Source organism: Neolamprologus brichardi, chromosome 2, assembly GCF_056152115.1.
Source record: "Neolamprologus brichardi isolate AB-2024 chromosome 2, ASM5615211v1, whole genome shotgun sequence".
Classification (NCBI taxonomy): Eukaryota; Metazoa; Chordata; class Actinopteri; order Cichliformes; family Cichlidae; genus Neolamprologus; species Neolamprologus brichardi.
The window spans coordinates 9105077-9132542 of NC_142105.1; the positions used below are offsets into that span (position 1 = coordinate 9105077).

The 27466-nt window shown below is 41.9% G+C and overlaps 1 protein-coding gene across 1 annotated transcript in view; it reads left to right on the top strand.

Moving 5' to 3' along the window:
• Positions 1-27466, top strand: part of mgat4b (alpha-1,3-mannosyl-glycoprotein 4-beta-N-acetylglucosaminyltransferase B) — a 107717-nt gene that overhangs the window by 27942 nt on the left and 52309 nt on the right. Inside the window, exons 2-3 of the mRNA XM_006797617.3 lie at positions 25580-25759; positions 26586-26729. Coding sequence (XP_006797680.1) covers positions 25580-25759; positions 26586-26729 — 324 coding nt within the window. The remainder of the gene's footprint in view (positions 1-25579; positions 25760-26585; positions 26730-27466) is intronic.

Here is a 27466-nt window from a genome sequence, read left to right on the forward strand (position 1 = left end):
CTTCTGTGCTTCCATTCAGACGAGGAAAAATCCCTAAAAACGGGGAAAAACTGGACAAATGTGTCTTTGAGCTGAGCTTTTCAGATACAAACAAAGCAGCTTTTTCACTCAAAGGCTGCAAACTAATGAGTATTACTCAACATGAGACTTACGCTGAAGCTCTGAAGGTCAGAGCTGTTTTATTTGATAACTCCAGGTTTCTTTATTGGACATGTATGACCAATACGTTTGTGACGCATTAATTTCCCCTTGCACGCTTTATTCAATCAAAGTCGGTGTCCACTTGAAATTCAATAGCCTGCTGAGTGAATTTAAAGCACGCTCGCAATGCCTCGATGTTTAAAGCAGTTAGTTTTATTTGTAAAAATGTCAAATATTTAATGATTAGACCGTAAATGACCAAAGGATTTGTGTCTTTTGTCCCTTTCACTGCTGCAGCAGGAATATGAGTTTGTTACTGAACTGTCTGTGAGGACCGTCAGGTAGACTCATTACCCGCGTTACCTGAAACAGTTCATGTTTACAATGACGGGTCCTTTGTAAATGCTGCTGCTTTGATTGGCTCTAATACTGTGACAGTCCTCTCACCCTTATCACAGCCTCAGCGATGAAGTGATGTCTGCACACATCCACCACTGGAAAAAACACTGAATAAAACATTGAGTGTAACTCAATCCTCCCCCTGTTAAGAGGAACGTTTTAGAGTCAGTCGTCATTTGTTTAATGAGGACAACCGGCATGTCAAGTCTGAGATCTCTGCAAGTTTCCAGGTCCAAACGCTCCTTCAGTTTCCAAAATCAAACAAACTGAGAGGTCAAACTCTTTGAGTTCCCATAAGATGATCAGAGTGGCTGTCCTCTCAGCTGTTTAACATTCAAATGTGAAGAAGAGGATTCACGAGGTTTAGCTGAGTGAGAAACCAACACTTACTGCTGCGCTTTAACTTTGTACATAAAAAGGCAGCGATGTTTGGAGGGGCGGTGCCGTCAGACTCGTTGGCAGATGATGATGGGCTACCTGCTGAGGCTAATATAAATAAATTAGCAGGGGTACACCCAGTCTGTCACGGAGAGACAGACAACCGTTTACACCTATAGACAATTCAATCACCAGTTAGGCCAACCCAGGGTTGGGGAACTCCAGACCTCGAGGGCCGGTGTCCTGCAGGGTTTAGATGCGTCCTTGAGCCAACACAGCTGATTTAAATGGCTAAATTACCTCCTCAGCATGTCTTGAAGTTCTCCAGAGGCCTAATGAACTAATCATTTGATTCAGGTGTGTTGGCCCAGGGTGAGATCTAAAACATGCAAGACACCGGCCCTTGAGGCCTGGAGTTCCCCACCCCTGTCCACTGACTGCATGTGTTTGGACTGTGGGAGGAAGCCGGAGTACCCGGAGAGAACCCACACAGACACGGGGACAACATGCAAACTCTGGATTCAAACTAGGGTCCTACTTGTTGGGGCAGCAGTGCTAAAATGCACTAATTCATTTTCATATTTAAACCTAGTTTAATTTTGACTCAATTAGATAACATTAACATTTTAAAATCACAATATTAACATTAAAAAATGATATTTTGTGAAGTGATCTGCAGTGCAGAGGCTGCTCATGCTGCAAATGATTTTACTCACTGATGTGTTAACAGTTTAAAATCCTCCGGTTGATCCAGGCCCGGTTACATTATAACTGCTCCAGAGGTTATGCTGGGTCCAGTGTTAATAACTCATCTAGGAAGCACAGCGTCTGCGCTCTTACTGGGAAGGTGTTTAATTAGAGTTTATGTATTTGATACTAATTAGAATGTGATGAATAATTTGTGAACTAAAGGTCTGCTGCTGGGACGAGGACGGTCTGAATGCATCACAGCGGGAACCGCAGCACATCGACCACCTGACTACTAGGTCAGGTCAAGTGCTTTAGAGTGTCAACAAACCACAATCTGTGGCCTTTGACCCTAACTGGCTCTCTGCTGACAGCTTATCTCTCTCTGCGCTGGCAGCTTGCCTCCCTCCATCTCTCTCTTTCCACATTTATGACAACAGAGGAAGCTACACAATAAATGAAGGACATATAAAATGTAGATCAGGACGAGCTCACAGAACTTTGGCACCGGCCCCCTAAATGCCCCCTCACGTACACATTTGAGTCCTCTTGACTTCATGTTCATATGAAACTGCCACAGCTGGAGAATACATTTAAACTTTATTTAAAAAGGAAAAACTGAGAATTTTTATTCCCACTCAAAGATTTACAATCTCAAGACTAAATCTGGTTTTTGTTTTGTGTGATTTTTGCATAAATGCTCATGCTGTGAGCATGAGTATTGGAAAGTTGTGTGTGTGATCTATTATTGCTCATATCGTGACATGAGATTGGGAGCTCCTCAAAAAAACGTTAGAAAATATGAAAGAACTTATTTTTTCCTACATTGATCCTACAGGATCAGCCTACAGTCGAGATTCCTTGTGGGTCAAAAATGTTTTCATCATAGATGATAACCTTTGTCATTCAGGCTGAGAGACCGGCTGTTGACCCCCTGGTAACCTCCGGTCACTGGGTCAAAGTGCATACTCCACAACCAGTTGCACAGTTGGGGGAGGTTGTTGCCAGTCAGTGTGAAACTGATTACAGTGAAGCATTAAAAAACCTCCCGGTGAGTGCGTTGGTCACCAGCAGGTTGCAGCAATCTCCGGTGCTTTGCATGGAAAATGTTCGGAAAACATTCATTTCCAAAGTTCTGCATCACTGCTGAAACCAAGACATTACAAAAAGGTGCAACTTTTACTTTGAAGGCAACTGTTGAATGTTTCACAGTTTCACTCCCGCATGCGGTCGCCGACCAGACTCTAGGCTTGCGAGGCCACACTTTTTAGTTTTTGGTGTTTGAGTTTTTCTTGTTCCCTGATTCCTAAAACCCGAGAAAATAGTTTCATAATACCAAAAATTCCATATTTTGAATGCCTAGAGCAGGGATAGGCAACTCCAGGCCTCGAGTGCCGGTGTCCTGGAGGTTTTAGATGTGTCCATGATCCATCACAGCTGATTTAAAGGGCTAAATGACTCCTCAGCATTTCTTGAAGTTCTCCAGAGGTCTGGTAATGAACTAATCATTTGATTCAGGTGTGTTAACCCAGGGTGGGATCTAAAACCTGGAGGACACCGGCATTCGAGGCCTGGAGTTGCCTACCCCTGGCCTAGAGTTAAAGTTGGGGTTGAGGTCGTCACTGGTCACGACTTAGACCTCAGACGTTAACATTCGTCAGGCCCTCACTGGTTTTTCATGGAATAACCTCTCTCTGTAAATGCAGACAACATCCTTACTTCATCAAAATTCTGCACTTTAACTCTTTCTTTTTTTGGTGTGGCGATGTTTGAGTTGGCTGTACTTTGTACCTGCACGCTGACAAGTAAAGCTGTGCACACTCATTTCGCTGAATAATTAATACTTGATTTTTCTAAGAGCCTTTGCTATGCAAGTTGCAAAGACTAACAGGACCGTTAATGTTTACCTTGAAATCCTGAACTTAGTGTGTTCTCATAATTGTTTCATCTCAGCGTTTGTGGCCAAAGGACTGTTTAAAGGTTAAGTTGTTAACAAGGCTCTGTGACTGAGACTCCTGCGGCGATTAATGACTGCTGCCCAGTGTTCCTGTGCGCTGTACGAGGCACAGAAACAACAAACTCTTAGACTTCTATCTCAGCTTATTTACCATCAAACTCTAGTAAAATTCTTTTACTTTGTTGTACCGTAAAGTTAATGCGATTATATCGAGATACTAAAAAAAAACAAGCTGGTATAACCCTCCTCTTATAAGATGAGAGCAGTTAGTTTATTTGATGCATTTTTCATTTCATAAAGACAACTTATGAAGTTTTACAGTAAAGTAATTTACGTATTAGCCTGGAATAATGTGGCTTTAAGAATACATGTCACTGTGTGCATTACATTCATCGTATGTTAACATCAATTAAAAGAAACATTAGCATACTGAGTGCTGACTTTCTGATATTTTAAAGGCATCTTTCAAACCGCCGCCGAGTGCATCTGCTGACATGAATTATTTACTGACTGTATTAACTTCAGAGTTCACCGCGGCGCTCTTTGCAGCGTCTGCACTTTAGAAAATAAAAGAGCTTCATTTGACTTTGTCTGAACATGTTGTATACTCATGCATGTGCAAATATTCAGAGCACAGAGCGTGCAGCAGCGAAGCCAGCTCCCAGCTCGGGTTCAGGAGACACACACTCTTCAGGCTTCAAAATTTCCCGTCTCGTAACGTTATAGTTAGAGCTGGACCAGGTGGATAAAGCTTTAGGTTTAGCTGCGGGGATTTCCCATGATGCACCAAGCATCCTGTGTTTGTGCTGCATGTCCTTAACTTTGTTCTGTTTTTCTGCCCTCTCTTTCCCGTCACACCCAAACCGGATGCTGCAGATGGCCGCCCCTCCCTGAACCTGGCTCTGCTGAAGGTTTCTTCCTGTTAAAAGGGAGTTCTTCCTTCCTACCGTTGCCAAGTGTTTGTTCACTGGGGACCGTGTTGCCATGTCGTGTTGTAGTATCATCACCTTACTTTGTACTTTGTTTATAAATGTTTATTACTGTGACTGTGAATCGGTGCTGTAGAAATAAAAATGAGCTGACATGAACTGACAGAGTGAAATAAAGAAAATGTAACAGTGTGATATCAAACTGTCCTGGCAGAGTAATTAACCTGCTTCAAGCTTTGATTGGGTGGCTGGTGGAACATTATGAGTGTAATAGTGTATTATAATCTGTTTTTTATCATAAAAGTATGACTGTTTAACGAGGGTTTAACTTTCTCTCTCTGATTGGTCCGTGTAATCTTTAATTGGCTCTTATTGGTCACCTCAGGGCTTCTTTTAGCTGCTCTGTAATTTCATGTAAGATATGAACTTTTTTTGTATCCGGGGGAACTCTGGCAGAAGTGAACCTTTGTCCCACTGCTGCACGCTGCCTCTGTCTGCTGTTGATTTAACAGTCTAACATTAAAGCTTAGAGGACCATGTTTATGAGCTCGGCTAAGAGTCTTAATGGCATTTGCTTGGCTGCAGAGTAAATCCATCAGGGCGGATGCAGTACTAATGGAGTATTACTGCTCTGCTGTTTGAAGTACGGATTGTTTAAACAAGGACACAAGTTTTCTCAGGATTTTTTTTTTTAAAATTTATCAGAATCGGAATCGTCCTTCCTGCAAGTCATAAACAATAAGTACTTCCAGTTACACAGTGGCACGTGTTTTTCATTTCTTAGATTTATTGAACCTCCTCTTTCTGTTTCACTGAACTTGCTTAAGGTCACATCGTGCAACTTTTGCAAAGCAGTGTCAACAGCGGCCTCTGTGGTCACATGCTGTAATTACAGCTTTGTGCTCCTTTAGCCCTTTAAAGCCGGTGCCCGCTCCGTTTTGCGTAACTATTTTTAAATCCCTGTAAAACTGGAACCACGTAAGCTAGCGCAATAATTTTTTCTGCATATGAAACCGGAGTTGTACTTACATCTTATGCCATCAGCTTGTCCTAGGTCACGGTTTCCTTCCACATATAGCTTTGCAAAAATTGCATAAAAAGCGCTTGCAGGAACAAAAACATAATATTCCAGAAACACGCTTTGCCGATCCTATCAGCTGTTCGTAACACTTCCCGCATTGAAACAGATGTCAGCGCAAACAATCGCATGTCCGCCATTACCTGCCCGAAACCGAAAGTGACGTCATTTTTGTGGAAAATGTAGTTTTTTACTTGTAGGACTTAAAAGCCTATGCTGGTGTTTTTATAAGTCATGTTTGACTGACATGTTTATGCTTTTCTGAATAGTTGCTGGGTGCTTAGAACTCGAATTGCACTGCTGGAAATAGTTTATTTTGATGCACATGCTGTTTTCTTTGCAAATTTGCATCATAGGATTGTTTTTCGTTTTTCCTGCAGTATATAAAAAAATGGTGTATCTCAAAAATAAAACTATGAAGACACTCAAAATAAATTTCCTGTTGTTGTAAACTATTTTTTGCAACTTTTTTGTATTTACAGTTTTGAGGGATAAGCCTCTTAAATTTCTCCAAGTAGAAATATATGTAAAAAAAAACAAAAACGATTTTCAATTTTTTTGTACTTTATTGTACCTTTTTGCAATTAATGTAGTTACTATGGACTTAATGCATACATATTATTAAAATATGGGCTATAACAGTTGTATTGATGTATACCAACTTGAAATGCTCCCAAAAATGGCAGTACAGCATGTAAAAATATAAAGTAATCTCTGGCGGACTTGGTTCTATGGTAGGTCTTAAAGGGTTAAATCCCCCAGATTGAGGATTTTAGTAGTTAAGAGAGCGTTATGTCCTCTGTTTAGAAGATAAATTCAACCACTTTAGAAGTTATATTTGGGTTAAGTGCAAGCTGTGCAGCTTTCATGTGCAGAATGCTGCATGGCATACACCCGCTTCTGTTTCTAGCATCGGTAATACTTACTCGAAAATACTTACAATAATGTTTGCTGCAGTGAAAAAACATATAAATTATTCTTCATCTGTTGTCTGGGCTCCTTCTCCTCTTAAAAACGGGATGAAAATTGAAAGAAGATTGCAGGTTTCGAGGCAACTGCTCCACAGGAATCTTCTCATTCTGAGCATAAAATGAGCTGTTGAGCTAATTAGGCTCATGATCAAAAAACCAGGAGTTGACAACTTTGCTACAACAAAAACCAAACAAGTGCACCAAAGCAGAAGGTAACGAACCATTATACACATGTGATTTCATTTACTAGTCAAGCTGTAGATTTGCGAGAACAGAAAGTTAAACTGTGAAAACATCAGGTGTAGTGATCATGTGAGTGGCTTCGCTTTGCGTCTTGGTTCAGATTGATCACCGCCGCTGACGGTGAAGTCTCCCATCCATGATGACTTCCCAGATTTATGTGGCCGATCTCCCTGCTGTGAGCTTAAGAGGTGGATGTTGGGGCCTGCAGGCCTGCCCCATGACAGCAGGTGTTTCTAATGCAGTGACTGCAGGCTAATGAGGCGCTATGAAATCACATGTCATATAATGACAGGGAGGAATGCATAAACATGGGGAAGGTTTTTTATTTTCTCCTTCCAGAAGGCCAGGAGTGGATGCAGACCAGGGTGGGAACAGTTGAGGAGGAAATGTTACTGTATGACCTCTGGATGGGACAACTGATCAACATCAGAGCTCTCATAGACAGGAAACTATTATCATACAGACAGGAAGCCACTCACCCTAACGTATAGACAGGAAACTTATCGTGGAGAGTGGATGGGTTATGAAACTAATGGCCCCTGGGAGCAGGTGTAAACATAAGAAAATGGCCCTGCACTCCTTCAGAGGTGGAGAGGGAAGTTACTTCCTTCTTTTAGAAATCACCGGTTTTCTTTTTGTGGTCATTTTCATTTCTTTTTATGTTTTTGTAGCTGCTTTGCATCTGTGCATGTTTTGAAGTTTGTTTCCAATCCCATTTCGTCAGCTGCAGACCTTGTCTATTTGACAATCAGATCATCCCATTGTTTCGGAATGATGCTGCCAGTTATTCAGGTGCAGCCTCATTTCAGAGGCTACGATATTTATAGTAATACCGGGGAAATGTTCAAAGCTCGAGGTCAGAGGTAAGATAAATCGGGTTTAGCTTTTATATTTCCAGCAACAGCAAAGTTAAATGTATGACCACTGCATTGTGGAGTAACTGTACTGTACTGGTCCAGCTAATTATTATGCCTGTGTTTCTTAAAAGCATTCATCCATCTATCCATTTTCTTTCACTCATGCGATTCAGAGTTGTGGGGTGGCTAGAGCCTACCCAGCTGTCATAGGGTGAGGGGTAAGGAGCACCTGTGTCAGACTGTCAGTCTATTGCAGGGCGACCGTTTGTGCTCACATTCACTCCCATGGCAGTCAGCCTAAACCCATCCGTATCTTTGGACTGTGGGAGGAAACCCTTTGTGGGAATAACATGCATACTCCAAAGGCTGTAGGCTGGATTTGAACCCAGAAGCTTCATGCTGTGGGGCGACAGAGCTTAATATTTCTGAATGAAAATTCAAAATGTAGAATCTGGAAAGATATCTCAGAGGCTGGAGAAAATGTTTGTAAAGAGGTTTACACCAGAGTGTTTACACGTGTCTACTTTCATTGGCTTCTTAGAGATTACCATCAAAGCAACTGCATTAGCATGTAAGCTAAAAACAAAGCAGCAGGCAGAGGAGCAGCGAGGCGGTGGAGGCGTTGAGAGTCAGACAGCTGGTGGAAAACAGACTCGGTGTTCATCAGAGCGACAGTCAGACAGGATGACCGCCTGTTAGCATGCCGTCTGTCTGTCTGTCAGCCTGCTGCTGCAAACTGTGTTACCATGACAACTCTGTGTGTGTGTGTTTGTGTGTGAGACTGAAGGAACTGACCTGACACCAATCACTCAACAATCACACACACTCACAAGAGGTGAGATGTCCTCTAGACTGTGAAGCGTGTCTTTATCCTCCTCAGCCTGCTGCAGCCTGTGATGACACACACACGCACACACGCACACACACACACTCTGTACAGGTAATTTATAACCTCACACTTTAGACGTATTCGGTATGTGTGTGCTCGTGGTCCATGTGATGTCCTCAGAATACCAACACACACAGCGCTGGTAGAAAACACAGGTTCTTAGAGGTGCCCTGAGACTCACAAGGCTGATCCTAATCATTCAGAGAATGTTAGCAGCTCTGTTTGTACATGCGAGCTGCAGAGTAGTTTCGAAAATTACAAATTACCACATATGTGAAATACAGTGCAGAAATAAGAAATGCTGTTCAAACGAAGCAGCTCTGAAACACAAGGACACTTCTGTAACCGTAATCAGCAATCGTGCTCGTACTTACTGCAGCCTCGTTATTGCACAAATGCACTCTGCTCTGTGATCTGTCGAGTGTGGATGGACAGCTGAGGGGGATTTTTTTTTAAGTTAAGTAGCTCTGATTCTGGACTAATAAAGACTTCTAAAGCCTCCATCAGGTTCTGGAAGTCATGGCTCCGCTTTCCTTTTCGGCAGCTGAAGGCTGATGTTTTCCTGGAGATCCTCTGGCTTCACAACCTGGAAACCTTTCCTGGAAAATTAATTGTATTTTTAAAGAGCAGGTTTGATGCAGCTGAGGGAAACTGTAGGTTTCATTATCAATAAAGTTTGAGTTAATGTATGTATGTATACTTTATTGATCCGCATGGGGAATTTCCTCTGTGCATTTAACCCATTCACACAGTGAAGAAGTGGGCAGCCATTTGGCCCCAAGGTAGCAGTGTGTAGGGATGGTACCTTGCTCAGGGGGACCTCAGGGTAGCCATTCAGTGAATTCGAACCCCCGACCTTCTGATCATGGGGCGAACACACTATCTACTGAGCTATCCCTGCCCCTCTGATGACCCCTGCCCCTCTGATGACCCCTGCCCTTAATGATCAGGCTCTGCTGGTAGGATAGGAACATACATCTGAGCATCATCTGCATATCAGCTGACATTTAGTTTGGAAGTCACAAAACAGAAGGATTGATGTTAATACAGTTAACTCTGATGGTCAGTTAAACCACAAGTAGAAGTCTTCATACAGCCTGGTGGTACAGCACTATTTGTATAGATGGAAAAACAAACATGGCAATAAAGTATAAAAGGCAAAAACAAGAGTTTGTACAGTTCTCACAAGCTTGGAAGTCAATATTTGGTGTGAGGCAGCTTTCCCTTCATTAGGAATCGTTTTCCAAGCTTCTTTTTGTCCTGGTTTCTGTCAGGATGATCCCACACTGCTTAAATGACGTTGAAGTTTGGCCTCTGGGGAGGCTGAAAAATGTTTTTATCCAGCTGTGCTTTACTGCACTGGCAGCGTGTTTGGGATCATTGCCATGCTGAAAAATGAAGCTATTTACTCTGAAATTGCAGAAAGGCATGTGCAAGTGGTCAAAATTAGACTTCTAGGCAGCCATTAAAAACAGCAACCACATGCGAAGAGAGACGAACTTTCAGGTGCAGATCAGCCAAACGGAAAATGGATATAAAGCTTTTTGCTGTCTATGTGAACTTTATGATCAAGCCTCGTGGATGTAATCATGAATCGGAGCTCCTCTATGGACACTAGCAGGACCGATTTTGCCTTTTGTTGTGTTTTAAATTGAAGCTGAATGGAGCAGTCATGTAGCGGACTTTAAGAGATTTGTGTATTCATGCCGAGGCTGTTGTGGTTTTCACTTGTGGCAAAACGAAACATACTAGCATCAGTGTTTTTTACACAGGAAACAAGTGGAAGAATGCTGACGACTAGTTTTGGACTGTTATTTAAACAGGACTTATATAAACCTGAATGACAGGTTTCAAGTTGTTAGCATTTAAGAAAAAGGTTTCATTTTAAGATGCAGATGATCTGACACTGAGTTTAAAGTCAGGAGAAGATGAAGACTGGAGCAGTCTGGACCTTTGATTTCAGCTACAGAGAAATGATGTTTTTAATCTCTGTAAACTGTTCAGGAGCCAAAAGAGAAACAGATCTAAGAGTTCATAATTCGGCGGATAGGGTGCCACTGAAAGTTTAATGACGACAGGAGAAAATTTCAGATTTTTCTCATCTCAAACATATATGTTAGATAAAAGCATGCACGTTAATTGTCAGAAACCGTTAACGGACCAGAAAACAGAATGTGAGGCTCAAACTGAGTTGGTGTGATCTCACAGACGCCAGATCTTTGCTCCTCTCGTCTCTTTGTCTCTGTTCCGATTGGATGTGACAGCTGATATTGAGAGGAAGCGGCATGTGAAAATATGTGAGCGCTGCCAGGCTGACCAGCTCACACACAGAGAGCGAGCGTGTCTGATGATGGTAATGACTCTGTGAGCTTACTGTCTCCGGGTTTCATTCATCTCAGCACGCACACACACACACACACACACACCATCTCTCAAGCACACTCATACAAACAGCAGTATTGACTAAAGGCTCAAATAAACACAAATCCACTCGACACATCGACTGAAACAAGAGCTCAGACGGTGTGTTATCCACACACACACACACACACACACACACACACACACACACACTCTCTTCATATGATGAAGTCATGGTATTAGATGATACTCTGCTCCTCGGAGATGATCCAGGCCTGTGCAAAATCGATCTGCAGACTTCTCCGTGCAGAGCAGCCGGCCTGATTTCGGAGCTGTAGTCGAGTTTTCCATGGGATGAATCCTTCCCATCCTGGAGTGAAACCCCGTGAGGACCACTGCTCATTAACATGCATACAGAGCCATTGTTGGGATCTTGAAACATGATAATTGCAGAAGGTTGCTGGAAAATAAAATAAGCTTAAGATGCGTAATTGTGCTCTGCTAAGCAGTTATGGTCAGGCGTTCAAAATAAACACAATTAACTTGTTCATTTAAATTTTTGCATCAGCATTTATGATGTTAATGGAGTTTGAGAAGCAGCCTGCATGAGGAGGGTATCCGTGTTGGTGATTTTAGAGTTAAAACCCTGCTTCTCGTCAGTAGGTTAGTCCTTCATGTCAACCCCATCGTGGTTTTCAGACGAGTGGGAAGCAGCTGGCAGGAGAATTAGTGCTTACAAAATCTGAGGCCACGGTTTCCTCTGGGGTGGGGAGGTGGGATTTTACCCCAGCCGAGGTACACTAAGCACACTGCTCAAAAAAAATGAAAGCAACACTTTGTAATCAGAGTATAACATCAGGTCTTTTAAACTTCTGGGATATTGATCGGGTCAGTTCAGTAGCAGAGGAGGGTGTTAATCAGTTTCAGCTGTGCTAGAGGGGTAACAATGAGACCACCCCCAAAACAGGAATGGTCTCACAGGTGGAGGACACTCATATATTTTCCCTTCTCATTTTTCTGGCTATTTTTTCCACTAATTTGCATTTGGCTAGGGTCAGAGATTGGACAGGTAGACCAACTCCTCCAAGATGGCTCCTTGCTGGCAGAAGATTTGCTGTCTCTCAGCAGAGTCTCAAGGGGATGGAGGAGACTCCAGGAGCATGCTGGTTGATAATTTTCACTCAACACGTTAGTCAGTCCATATCAGTATAGATATCCAGCATGATTGTTTTAAAATCGTTCCTTGAGTGTATCTCTAAGCTTTCCATTCACCAATCAAAGTGTGGCCATGAACTCTGGGAATGCCTGGGCTCATCCTCATGGTGCACACGCCACATGTGAAGTGAAACACAAACAGTCGCCTCTAACAGCCAATGAGATGAAGAGCAATCCACCCGACCTTCATAGCAAAACGTTTTCAGTTAAAATGTATTCCACTCAGATTACAGAATACATGCCCCAAAATGTATTCTGTAACGTATTCCGTTACGTTACTCAATGAGAGTAACGTATTCTGAATACTTTGGATTACTTGATATATTATCATGCTGTTTACAACTACATGAATGTACTATTGCTGTGTGATTTATTACTATTACTGAAGGCTACTCACCATACCAATAGCAACTAGATGTTTAAATATTAATATAAAATGAGTAACAGCAGGTTGGCGTTAGTGTGTTGTTAGTGTTTGTAATATGTTAACTCTGTTTTCTATGTTGTGTAGAGGAATTTGGTGTAGCTTGGGTGAGGAGATTACTTTCATGACCGGCAGGAAGTCACGTACACAGAGACACACAGTGCTTTGACTGTTACACTCACACACCCACATGCACACTCACTCACGTGCACTCACACATACACACAGGTACGCGCATACAGTCACTCACGTGCTCGTGCATACACACACAGACACAGAGTTTGCAGGACACCGTGGGGGTTTTATGGTAGGGTCGCTTATACAAAACTGTGTTTCACAGACAAAGGAGTGCAGAGGGACACTGGCCTTGCACGTCTTCCCTTCTAGAAGATGCATGCTTAAATGAAGATGAATGAAGATGAATAAAAGTTTTGTGAAATGACTACTGAGTCCGGTGCCGTCTCTGGATGCCTCGAGGAATAAAAAAGAACCGGGGTGAAACTGGTTTCGTAACAGGCTACACTTTTTGCAGAGATCTCGTACAGAAAACTATTCCGCGCGTATATAAAACAGGTCCGCGGCTCCGAGCCGTGGTGAAGGGACCTCTGGCTAATACGTCAGGTTCCGTGTCGGGCTCGTAGCCAAAAACTAGCTTTATTTTGTTGTCTGGGTCAACTTTGCTAGCGAGAGACAGAGAGAGGCGTTGAAAGGCTGCTCCAACGGAACTTATTGTTTTTGGAGGAAAACACGAACACAGCTTACAGTCGAGTCTTAATAGCTTACTTACAGCTGGGCTCGTCAGGCACTCTTCTTGGCTGCAGTGGTTATTATTATATTTACATGCTTCCAGCTCCCGTTTCTGCTCCGTGACAGCTCGTACTTTTCCACTCTTCTTTCTCTCTCTCCCTCGCTCACAGACACATAACGGGTATGGTAGTCCATTCTCCCTGCAGCACGGACTACACTGCCCATGAGGCTACATTCTTTAGGGCTATGCCTGTAACACTCTGCTATTGCCTTCATATTAGATCATTTTTTGAACAGTAATTTTTAAAAATATTTCTTCACGTCATTATGAGACGCAAGATTAAGACACGGGCATTTGAGCCTCTTAATGTGTGATTTGTTTGGGAATTACCAAAAATGGAGAGGGCATAGCCTAACATATGAAACAGGAAAAGACCACAGTGTAATCCATTTATTTCAACAAAGTAACTGTATTCTAAATACCACCTTTTTAAACGCTAACTGTAACAGAATACAGTTACTCATATTTTATATTTTAAATACGTAACGGCGGTACATGTACTCCGTTACTCCCCAACACTGCTGATACACTAAACAGCTTCCCTCGCGCTGCCTCAGTGACCACCTCCTCCATTTCTCATTGCCGGTGGCGACAGTCTCAGCTGTTGTGCATTTGTGATGAGCGTGAAACGAACATTTAGCTGAAGCTAAAATATTTTTAGCTGTGCAAATCCCAGATTCACCTCCTTTTGTGTCTCCTGGTGCAGATTTGTGTTAGTTTGTCTTAATGTACAGACGTTGCAACTGCACCGTGCAAAACCTTCACTTTGGGTTAATGCACCATCAGAGATGTGGCGAGGAGCTCGGGCTTCTCCACTGGGTGAAGTTGTTGCTTCTTTGCATGCCTCCATGGCACCTCCCTCTTTAGGTTTTGCAGGCTAGAATAAACCCCTGAGGGAGAACCAGAACTCGCTAGTGAAGAGATTGGCGCTAAAACAACTTGGCATAACTTTTGACCTATGAATCATGCTAAGCTACTGTGGTGGGGGCCCATAATAAAAATATCCACTTTTTTCACAAACGTCAAACCATATGGCATCTCCATAATCTCACGCTGAAATCACATTTTCCATAGATGGCAGCATCTGTGCAAGGTGTGCTCATTGGAGACTTAAATGGACACCTGATGAGAAGCATGAATTTTCCTTCTTGTTGGTGTAAAATCTGAAAGAGCTCTTTAAAGTCATCCTGACAGAAACACCTGGCTGAGCAGACGGATCCTTTTAAGACTTTGCTTCCGTCTTTTTTTTACTCCGTCGGTCTGTCTTTAGAATTGGAGAAAGAAAACAGACACCGCCTTGCTTTTGTCATAATTTCAGCGTTTTTGGCTAGTGTGCTAATGCTCCTAACAGCTTTCTGCCTCTTTGTGTCTGCCTGCTCTTAGTTTCTGATGGTTTTTTTGCTTTTTCAGTTGCTCCACCATCTTTTTTTCCCCTTGGCATCGAGCTCTCAGAGTTTCAGTCCGTCTGGCTCGAGTGCTAATGTTCCTACCGGTCCGCTGCTCTGATCTGTGTGAATTAATGGAAGAAAGGAAGAAAAGCGCTTTGTTTTGGTTCGTTCTGCTGTTCGAAGCTGACTGTAGTTTCTGTTTCCTCCTGTTTTCCATCACCGCTGCTACAGCCACGATCCTGGCAGATATTTGCTGTTGTTCATAACTAAAGATAAGGTGCGGGATCTTGGCATCAGGTTGACTTTACAGAAGGTGAACCAAGGACAGAGAGAGGGAGACTTTTCACTTTATAAATCTGTGTGAACAGCAGAGGTGGATTGTGGGAGTTGTGTGAAAAATCACAGGCGAGGTGTGAACTTTTAGACTTTGCCTCACTTTACTCAAACTTTACTCAAAATGTTTATTCGGCTGTGTTCAAATATACAACAGAGCATGTTGACCAAACAGCTTGTCTGGAGTCACTGTAACATCTGAAATGTGGATTTATTTTCATGCAGAAGGTCACGACGTGGCACGATTTCAGGTTTAACTTCAGTTGACTGATGTATTGCCACTGCAAATGTTACAGGCCTTCGATGGGGTCTGTTTTTAAACAGTTTTTTTTAACAGAAAAGCAGAGACAGGAGACATCAGTTGCGGTCGGTCTGCAGGCTCTTTCTCATCTGATTTATTAACAGAATTAAACAGTTACTTTTCTTTTCATTCAGACACACACATTTCTCTTTTAACAACAAAAACACATTCAATCAGGTCCATAGGTCAAACCCTTTTGGTTACCTTGCTTTCTCGCAAGAATAAACTTACAAAATAATCATTATATTTCAGTATCCTTATTTTCAATAAATCCAACCAAATTCTACTGCTGTTCAGCATCAAAAAACATTTCTGTGCAGCACCATTAACACTGCAATTAACCTGCTTATGTCTCCACTATACTTTCTTTATATTCTAACAGATTCAAACCATATATTACATTTGTAAACAATAAACAAAAATATTCTACCATTGCTCACAAACAGTTTACAATCGTCCACAAACTATTTACACTTGACACATAAGAACTGGGTAGGTCCAACTGTAACTTCCAATAATGTCAGGATAAAAGAATTGTCTAAGAGCTGCATTTGTCACAAAATAAAACAAGACCAGTTACCTATTTAAGCTAACAGTGGAATCGCAGCTTCCATTACAAATGGCAGTAAGGTTAGCTTTTTCTCAATCTGTGAAAACACACTCTCTCACAGCATTTGTGGTCTTTAAACCAAGACAGAAAAAGATTTATTGCCTTTGTATGTGCATTGCAGTGAGCAAACTTGAACTACTAACCTGTTTTTTTTTTAACAGAAAAGCAGAGACAGGCGACATCAGTTGCGTTCGTCTGCAGGCTCTTCCTCGTCTGAGGCAGAAAAGCGTTGCAACGGTCTATCGCACTCACCACTATCTCCCCCTTGTAGCAATGCCACGCAATTACATTCTCCCTAACTTTAAATGAAAGTGCAATACCACCATAAAATAAGGCCTTTACATCAAAAAACAATTTACAAAGATATTACAATTGTGACCATACACTTGTGGGCGTCACACAAACGTAGGGGGCTGTCTCACACACTAAGGTATGTTAACGTGAACACTGCAAGTGGCCAATCAAATTGTTGTGATGTCATAGTTTTGCAACATGGAACTTGGATTTGTTGGAGGCACGAGTAACCGTATTTGGACCGTATTTGAATGCTCTGTATGCTAAGTTATCAGCTAATGCTAATGCTGTGGCTGTCAGTCAAGAGGCCACGCCCCTAATAATGCAAACTTTAAGTGTTAATACAATTTAAAAAGGCAAGCTGCAAAATAAATTCACCACCTATACAGCTGCTATGAAGGGGGAAACTATTTATAGCAACAAAACAGTTTTTGTATCAGGCTGCAAACATGTTTATCTCTACTGTAAAATTTCTTCTATGGGGACCGACTCACTGCTGCAGTGCTACAGTCTGTGGATGCAGGTTGATAACCAAGCTAGCTAGCGTTAGCTAATAACTGCATTTTGGGGCCTTAGTGGTTAATGTTTGAGCAAAGCTTCAAGCTGATGAGATGAAATGTGAGTAGTTTCTATGTTGCTTGTGTAAAATGAATCACTCATTCTCCCCTGCGACCCCACACACACACACACACATTCACTCTAAAGCTGGCGGTTGGATGATGTCATTATTTTGATGCTCCAGCCTTGACTTGCCAAGTGTGTTAACATTCCTCACATACTTTCCTGCTTGTGTGTATGTGTGTTTGCGTGTGAGAGAGAGTGTGGAGGGGGATAATTGACTTCCTGTGACACTGCCTGACTGAAAATCACAGGTTGATACCTGTTTATTCTCGCTGACGCATTCCAGCTGTTTCTTCTTCTGTTCACTCGGAAAAGGAGGTGGAGGGCCTTTACACAACAAAACAAACACAGATACACACAACAACACAAACACATGTATATATGGACTTCCAAAGATCCACAAAGACCCACTCAGACCTACTGTTAGCAGTTAAACTCATCCTACAACAGCATTTCCATCCACCTCACCAACGTCCTAGCTCCCCTCGTGGGGAACACACCCCATCACAAAACTCCACTGGCTTCCCCAACAAGGTCCAGGAACTTACCCTGGATCCAGATGAAATCAAAGTGTCCTTTGGTGTGGTCTCACTCTTCACTTGCATATTTGTAACCGAAGCAGTAGAGACTAGGCAGTCAACACAAACACATGCCTTCCCCTGTAAGAACACATGGATTACTGCAGTTTACTCCAAACACAAACACAGTGACGAGGCACGAATGGCAGAGGTTCAGAGAGTGAGCCGGGGCTTCGGTGCATTCAGCTCGATTTGGAATTAAAGCTCAGTTTGAGTGTAAGTGCCGCTGAAGTCTGTGCGTTATTTTTGTCCGACAAACAGGACTCCACTGAGGACGGGGAGGTTAGCTTGGATCTTCCAGTGAAGTCTGACGTGATGGAGCTGTTATTAAAAGTCAAACAGCGTAACACTGATCTGCTCTCAGTTTGAAGCATCTCTCATAAACTCACATATTTAGGTTTATTCCCCGCGGTCGGGCCGTTCTCGGCTGTTTGCTTCAGCCTGTTCTCGTCTCCAGAGTGTCACTTGGCACCATCTTGTCCTAATGGCGGCGAACCTCATGGCACAGTCCCTCCCAACTCGTCATTTATCAACAAACATGGTCACTGTTGCAGTGCCGCTGTAACGCTAAAGCTGCAATATGGCGGTTTATATTGCGAGCGTGGTATTTGTGGCCCCACGGCTGGGTGGCTCTGTGGGAATGACCTCGGAGCTCCCGATGATGGCCGCTCCGGTCGGACAGCTATGTTCAGATGAATGTAAAGGACTTTGTTTTTCTCCTGCATTCGGGGTTATTTGTCCTGTGCGTGATTTCTTTTGCTCTCCGAGCTGCTCAGTGGTTTTGTCGATAATGAACTGCCATCACGCCGCTCTGGGACCACGACCCTGCCATCACATCGGGCTGACTCAGCAGCTTTATTTCCTTCCCTCCTCTTCTTTTTCTAATAAACACATCAGTCTGACTCAGAAGGCAAATCACCGAGCGCCACTTTCCTGTCAGCCGTCCTTCGTGTCCTGTTGACGTCCCGTTTGACATTTTGGGGGTCCCACGGGTCCATTCTGTGTGTCAGAGTGTTATTTGGAGAAGTGCTCTTCCTGTTTCATCTCTTCCACCTGACTTTCTTCCTGTTGGAATAATAATAATGTGTTCATCGTGTATGAAGGGCTAATAACTGTTAATTTGGTTCAAATGATGGGAACTGCAGAGACAGCTGACTGTTGTATTCCCTCATTTATCACTCGCTGATTAAACACCATCTGCTGGGGGGTGAGGATGGAGAGAGGAAGACGAGGGGCCAGCGGGCCGGAAGACCCTTCATTAGGGACCTCGTTAAAAAGTGCCAGACCAATCTGTCCGCGATGCTCAGCCATGTGAACACATCGCCCAGTTTCTCTCTGTGAGCACGACACGAGACCGAACACTCACTGATAAATAAAAACTTTATTAGCAGTCCTCAGCCGTCTCAACTTCATAACATGAAAGCAGCAGGAATGACCGTAAAAGCTCAGCTGAAATACATTTATCAGTAAAAACAACTTTTAATGCTTAATCCTGCATCTGAGGCTTTCTGTTTCTGTAACACTCCATCACACAGGTCCTGTTTTTCCCCATTTCTTGGATGCCCGCATCAGAAATGTCCTAAAAAAACAAACTGCCGCTATTAAGTTTCAAATGACAGGAAATTTCCAAGAAGGTCCTGCACAGTCTGGCATTTAAAAGGGGAAAGGAGCACGAGTTAGTGCATGAACTGTTAAAAGTTAATTTGATTTTGAGGTTTGGAAGTGGACGTCTGTCAGGGTGACTTCTGAGTGGGTCAAGCTTTACAGCACAGAATAGAAGAAGAGAAAGCCAAGTAAAAAAAGCTAAGTGCAAAAAAATGGGCTTTTCTTCAGGACCTGAACAGAGTCGATAGGTTTTGTTGTTCTGCACATCATTTTAAATCAGACGGTTGAGATGTGCCCGAAGTGCAGACATTCAGCTTTAATTCAACGGGTTCAACAGAAATGAATTTCAGCCATTGTTATAGTTTTATATACAGCAATTGGATGATTGACTGACTGGCAGTTTCATGGCCAAGCGAGGCCTGTTCCCTCATTATTTTGTGGCAAACCAAACAAAATAAACCCATTAGAGACTGAGAGCAATCTGGTTCTTTTATTGATAGGAACAAATTCACTGCAACACCAAAAGACCTGAAGGTCCACAGACGACAACCGAAGTGCATGATGACAGAATTATTTCCATGGTTCAGAGAAACAACTTTACAACATCTAACCAAGTTGACAGCACTCTCGAGGAGGGAGGCGAGTCGTTATCAAAATCTGCAATCATAACTGTAAATCCTGAGCACTCACAGCAAGGTGCAAACGCTGGTTACACTCAAGGAGAAGAAATCCAGCTTCTTCAGACTCATAAAGCTGACTTTAACTCATTTAATTACATGTAAATATAAGAGTGAAATTTTAAAGGAATCTGGTCAACTGAAATTATTTGATTGGTATAAATTTAGTTTACACCAAGCAAATTGTCTTTAATGATTAATTATCTCAATAAATAAACCTTTGTTTTTATACATTTCAGTTGCATTTTGCTCAGAATGATTGAATTACTGAATCCTGGATTTGGACGTTAGAGGAGCTGCAGGTTTTGCAACCTAAATGTTGGCTTCGTTTTTCAGCCTCAGGTCGTTGCTGGATTGGGGATTACGGGGCTGAAGCACATATTTTAACTACACGAACACACGTTTACCGCAGGGCACCGTGTTAGTGTCACATTTTTTGACATTTTGTCAGCTGTTATCTTCTCTTAAACGTGTAAAAAACCAATAAAATAATACTTGTTTCTTTGATGATGGAACCTACTTACATTTATAGGAGTGTTTAAACCTCAGAACCTAAGAACACACGTTTAAACACATACAGGTCTGTATAGATCCGGGTCTGATCAATGTCAGACTGATGATTGGGATTTAATGTATTGATTGATCGGTGAGGAACAGCTGAACTGATTTTTAGTCCTCGTCCTTCTTCCTGTTCGCTAAAAGAACCACAAGGCCATTAACTGTGAGTCATCCTGAGTGTGTGTGTGTGTGCGTGTGTGTGTGTGTGTGTGTGTGTATAGGGTAATCTCATTACCTGTGATCGGTGGCTTTTATACTATTACATACACACACACATACACACACACACACATATTACTACAGTATGACTCAACCTGTCTGCCCTCCACACTCTGCTCTGTGTCAGAATTGTGTGTGTTGTGGTATTACAGTGTGCAGGATTACTGTGTATTAATGATGTTTGATGTTTATCCATCTCTCTGTGCATGTTCTTGTGTTACTAAAGTTGTGGGTACAGAAATCACATTGTGGGGAATCGGTTTTAGGCTTAAAAATTAAATACAGGGAAAAAGTGTGAACATCTACTTGTACATATATGTTTGTGAGGACACGTGGGAGTTTTGGGACCTTTCGCATGAGGACGTGTGCAAAGTGGGGACATTTTCAGGCTGTTGCAGTGTTCAGACTAGTGCCTCCGTGTTGTTTCCTGTTATTGATCTTTTTGCATTGATTAATTACTGAAAGAAAGCAGGCACACAAATGACATCAGTCACTGGAGAGGAGGAGGGGGTCTAAGGTGAGACGTGAACGTCCCATGTCCCGAGTTTTGTGCCTCGTTAATTCAACTTTGTTTGCTGGATGTAAACAGATGATGAACCTCTGATATCCATGTATGCTGTACGCCTCAGTTCTTCAACAGACCAAACGTCATCATAATTTTGAAGAATTTTGAGATGTTTAAAGGACAACATCTGTATGCTTCAACCTTTGGATGGAGCACCTGCTCTTCCACTGGTTCCCCCATATTAGACAATACTGAGACGGAGAGTCTGGCTGCTTTTATATGTTTCACATTTATCCACCAAAGAATGGCTTTATATATGGCACATCATAATAAAATGTATTCATGTGTTTTACAGTTGGATTAGCAGTCTACTTTTTTGGGTTTTGTACCATGTTGTAGTATACATACATGGGAAAAGGTAGTTTTAAAACACAAGATTGCATGAGTGCAGTCTCTGTTTCCAGTAGCTGCCAGCCAGTATCTAGGCCCGTGTGACTGAGGCATCACTGGTATGCTTGATCTGCACCTGGACTTTCCTAAAAAACTGAACTGAAGCTCACCTACTTTCATTTATTTTTCACGCTTGCCATTTTTAAAGCCATTAAGCTGCTTTCTATTATATTTTTACTATTGTCGGTAGGACTCAGAGTTGCCCGTGTAGCATAAAGTCAGGCTAAAAAGGCTAACAGATTATTTCCCCTCACTTTACACTTGTTGTTTTCATGGCAATAAAAGTAAACAATGAATAAATAAATTAATTAATAAGTGATGAATTGCTGTAGGTTTAATAAACACATTGACAACATCCAGCTAGACCACTGCATTGTCCTGACATGTGGTGAAAGATTTTATTTACAACTGTTTGTAGTGTTGAGGTTTATACTTCTAGTCTGTGTCACCTGCATTGTGCGATCTGTATCCATACAGATTGTTTGGGTTTAAAATGTCTCTTCTGATAGTAAGACGGCGATAGAGTTTACTGTGTTGCTTAATTTAACCATTTACACAAAAATATAAACTCTTTTAATAACTGAGCTTTTTTTGGTGTATTTTACTGTCGGCTCTAACAAACTCCCGGTCTATGCTAATAGCGCCCGGAAAATATTTCTCAAAATTGCTACAGTTATTAAATATTACGAAAGATGTGAAACCACTGCTGGAACAAAAGCCTTCGCAGAAACACAGTTTCAGTGTTTAACAGACCAACTGCTGCAGGAAGAAGATTATTTCATCAGCGCAGATAAATAACTGGGCAGCAGCATCATTAAAAACTCATCAGCGAGGAGTGTGCGCGCGCTCATAAATTCACTGCAGTTATCAGCCAAACAGATGTGACCATTGTTCTCATTAATGAGGGTTTACAGGAATAATTACAGCAAAATGAGGCGCTTTCTGAGTGATTTTACTCTCCGGCTATTAAAGTTCAGCTGACAGACAAACTGCAGCACAGCTCCGGTTAGCGTTCGTCCAGACCCGTCTGGTAAAAAGTTGTGAGGTCTGAAGTGTTGGCTGTAAACACTTCCTGACGCGTATCACCAAGTTTCATTTCTTCGTTACTCTACAGGGAGCTTGAAGTGCTCGGGGCTTGTTAAACTTGGGCGGGTTGAGCTTTGTGGTCAGGAAATTTGAACCATTAAAAATCAGGTGTTGCTGAATCCCTCGGATCAAGCTCATCTGAGGCCGAACGAAGGCTGACACTCAGAGGACACTCAGAGGACACTCAGAGCTTTCTGTGCATGAGTCTGTTTATCCTATGAAGCGTGGTTTCCACAGTAGTATCCACATGGTCTACTCATGACAGCATTAGCTCCTCTAAGCTGGTCGGGGTTGTGGACAGATGTGGACCTTGTTTCCATGGAGAGAAGAGGGTCAGTCGGACAGACTTTGGTTTTTAATTCAACAATTTGGACACTAATTTGATGCCTAAATGTTTGTGAACAGATGCTCACGAAGACAGATGCATTAGTGGAGTCTGTTTATTAAATATAAACATTTATAAGCCACTTACATTTATCTGAGTAAGTCAAGACGTTTGGAGCGAGAGATTGGGATTTTGAGTTTCCTGCTGATTTTGTTTTTCTTTGATCTTCTTCTCTCTAAATCAAAAAATCAATTCTGTCATTGTAATTGAATAATAATTAAACAATTTAAAATGATTGAACACAAACTTTCTCTTACTAGAATATCCAATAATACCAACATCAGCAAAGATTTCAATTTTAAATAAATAGGGTTTTTTTTTTTTTACCAAAACATATATAATAAAATAATACATTTTATTTATAGGCGCCTTTAAAGACCCTCAAGGTCACCTTATAATAGTACACAAAGAAGAATAAATAAATAAAAACATAAGGTAAATGGGAAAAAAACAAGCATGAAAGTATAAAAGCTAAACAAGGTAAAAAAATAGACTAAGACAGAATCAGGAGACAAAACTGAAAGAATAGAAAAAAGGGAAAATAATTTAGTGTGTTTTAAACTGAAGCAAATGCTCAGGTTCATATTAGCAAGCAAGCAATTTATTTATATAGCACTTTCAGTCAACTCCCAGCTGAAAGCAAAGTGCTGTACACTTGACATGACAAAAAACTTAAATTAAAACAATAAAATCGGCACATTAGATTAAATTAAAGCAGTAAAATCAGTGTCAAAATGTGTCATAAGCCAAGGAATAAAAAAATATATAAAAAAACCCATTAGAACAATAAAAGTGATATTCAGGTCAATGGAGGAGACGAGCAACACCTGAGTAAAACCACACCTAATCATAAACTAGTCCTAACTGCTGCGACTGATGGTTTGGAACAAAAGTCATGAACTGAAAATGTTAAAGAGAGGAAGTACGGCTGAGTTTGTCGAAGTTATCTCGTGTTTGACGTTTGAGGTGGAGGTCTTTTCTGTTTCTATATTTGTGTTTCTAGATTTAAAATAATAAAAACAGAATAAAATGAAGCTTTTTGTGAAGAGCGAGCGCCTCTTCCTCCAGAATAATTAGTCACGTGAACCCTGTGGGCGTGTCAGGAAGTACGTGAGCTCTTTCTCTTCATGCAGTTTTCCTTTTTGTTGATTCTTTGGCCATAAAATGATGAATAAAAAACTGATAAGATTAACATAGAAAAGTGTCTCCTGTAAAACAAAACAAAAATAGGAACAGGTGACACTTTGTGTGAAGCTTTTTCAAAATAACAGCATGTCTCTCTCTGTAGACGAGGTAAGCGCACCGACCGCCCTCCGTCTTCTGTATATCGAATTCAGTAAAACTGTTAAATTAAAATGAGTAAAGCTCATTATCTGCAGGCTCAGGCTGAGAAAAGTTGAGGCCAAGCTGTTCATGTTGACACTTCTTATTTTTGGAGTCTCAGTCGGATGTATTACAGCTGGAGGGCTGAACAAAGTGAACGGGGACGTCTGCGTGTGAGCCCAAAGGGGATTAGTGCAGATTTACCTCCACATAGCATTAACTCAGCGAGGGATGATGGCAGGATGATGGACGGCCGGATGCTATTTGCTGCGGCAGATGAAGGATTTAGCTTTTTATTTCCATGTTTTTACCCAGATTATGTCCTTTTTTCCCTCCTACCTGTTGATGATGACGATCTGGCACAGTCCTATACGCTCTGTCTGCCTTCAGAGTAATCCCGTAAAGCCTCAGTCTGTCTCTGTTTCCCTGTCTGCCACTCAGCGCTGACGGAGAATATGCACAAGTGTAATAAAACAGCGACATGCGCCCATTAATAAACCTGTATTGATTTTACTTCTTGTGTTTGCACACGGCTTGAGTAAGATTACAGCTTCATTATAGACACAGGACTAAAATTGAAATATATCCTGTAAAAGAACAATGCAGAAAAATACTCCACAGCAAGTACAAGTTTACCTGATGTTTGTCAAATCTGGCAGAAAAAAAGCATCATTCCATTGTTAGCCCTGCAGACCCTGAACTTTCTTTAAATTTGGAATAGATGATTTTGTATAACGCAAGAATTCTCAAACTTCCATCAAAATATCCAGTAGGATAAAATTATGAACACTTGGTCAGCTTTACTGTAAAAGCAAAATGAGGGTCGACTCCGTTTGGAGGTTGAAGTGGACGTTTGAGAAACTGCAGGTTTTGGCACCTTTCAGTCAACTTCATGGTCAATCCTGCAGGATATCATGCTTCCACCGGACCCACAGTGTGCAACATAAACATTTAAAAAGCTGATTGTAAGTCTTACATACCGTGCAAGTGAGATATCATTATTTGCTTCGTCGTTAGCTTCATTTTTTTGGTCCTGGATGTTGATGGTTGTTTGTGACCGTGTTTGGTCAGATGTTGGGTTTGAGATGTTGATCTCTGATACCCACATGTCAACGTTTCACTACATCAATGGTGCGAGTTTGGACGGACAGACTTAAACTGCTTTTACTGCAATTTATTGTTTTTTCAAAGAAAGGCATCAAGTGGATTCTTGCTTTTGCTGTTTGTGGGATTTTTTTTCTTTTTTATTACATGAGTTCACCTGAACACATGTAATAACTTCGTCCCCTCCTCTCCTCTTCGTCTGCAGGAGATGTGGTTGATATCTACCAGAGGGAGTTCTTGGCGCTGAGGGAGCGCCTCCACTCGGCCGAGCAGGAGAACCTGCGGCGCTCCAAAGAGCTGAACCTGGTCCTGGAGGAGATCAAGAGGGCAATCGCCGAGAAGCAGGCGCTCAGAGACATCAACCGCACCTGGAGCAGCCTCTCGGGTCAGTTTTGATCAGCTGTAAAACAGCCTGTTTCATTTTAAGCGTTGTTATCAATAAATTGCATGAGTGTTGTTCCTTCAATCGACCAATAAAAATCAAAAGCTGACCTGATTAAATTTGTGATACTGACTTCTCTTTTAAACAATCTCGACCTTCTGGGGTGTCAAACTCATTCTACTTCACAACTGAACCATTAAACCTACTGCACCTTTTAAGAAAACACCTTACAAATGTTCCCTTTTCTTGGTATAAAGAAGTTTCAGTACATTTTTAAAATATCTTAATTATTTATTTTAAAAATATGCTGAGATGTCTCAAGGAAAATATAACGTTTTAACAATATTGCATTACCAGTTTGCTTTCCTTACAAAGAAACACTGCAGTCATGCACTGTCTGAGGTCTGCCATTGATGGTGAGGGTTAAGTGAAAAGCGATTTTTGTTCGACCCCACATTTAAAATAAATCAGATGCCCTTGAGGCCTGAAGTCATGCGGTCACTCAGCGTGCAGCGTTTCTGTCCTCGTCTCGCTGCCACGAAGCAAAAACTGAATAATGTGCTCAGTCAGAAGATGTGAAGAATCATCTGTAATCCATTTAAACTGATCTGTTTTATCTGCTGTAATTTACTCTGTGTGTGTTCAGAGGAGATAAAGCTCAATCTGATCTGTTAGCGTGCTCAGTTTACTCCGACTTCACTCGTCCGACTGCGAGCTTGTTTCTAAGTACTTTATATGAAAGTGTGATTCAGCCGGTTTAAGCTGGCAGCGGGGAGACCTGAATAAACGTGACCTGATCTCTCCTGGTTTGGCCTCTGTGTGTCTGCAGAGGAGACGAGGCTGAAGCTGTGGAACGTGAGCAGCAGTAAAAACGTGCTGCAGCTTCCCTCCATCTTCCATCATCTTCCTCACCTGCTGAACAGAGAGGACAGCCTACAGCCCGCCGTGCACCTGGGACAGGGACGCACTGGAGGTAAAATCCATCACACCTTTTTCTAAGCACACCTACATGGAGTTTGTTTGATTTAATAATCTTCACAGCCTGCAAATAGCCTGCTTTCTTGGAAGAAGATTTTAATTTTGTTGAAAAAAGATTTTAAATCTTTAGAAACTTTGAGGTTAAATAAAGGCAAGATCTTGTTTTATATAAAAAGATCTAAAGTTAATACTAAAATTAAGCCTGATATAAAGGCACATAGGCATAAATCTAATGGATCTCAGTCTGTTTGGTAAAATTGTCTCAGCCTTCTTATGGCCAAGGGGTCCTGGCTGAACCAACAGCCCAGGCACTGTGCTCCTCTCCTGGGGCAGCAGCTCACTGAGGCCCCCTCATAAACCCAACATCCTCTGGCGAATAAATACGGAGCTGTGATCAAACAGGCTGACCAAGGTCACTCCTGATGTGTGTGTGTGTGTGTTGCCTGTGTGCGTGTTTGTGTGTGTGTGTCAAGCCTAATTTATTTTTAAAGCTTTTTTTCTGCTTAGTAAACCATTTTCTGACAACTCTGCTTTACACAGACGACATAAATACAGATAAAACCACAGAGAACAAACACATCAGAAAATGGAAGATATTTGTGTGTGCGTGCGTGCGTGCGTGTGTGTGTGCACGCACAAGCAGTCAGATAAATTTATGATGCCCTGACTAAAACGGGTTAGTCGTGTGGAAAGTGCTTTATGGTGCAGCAGAGGACAGAGATAACCACCAAG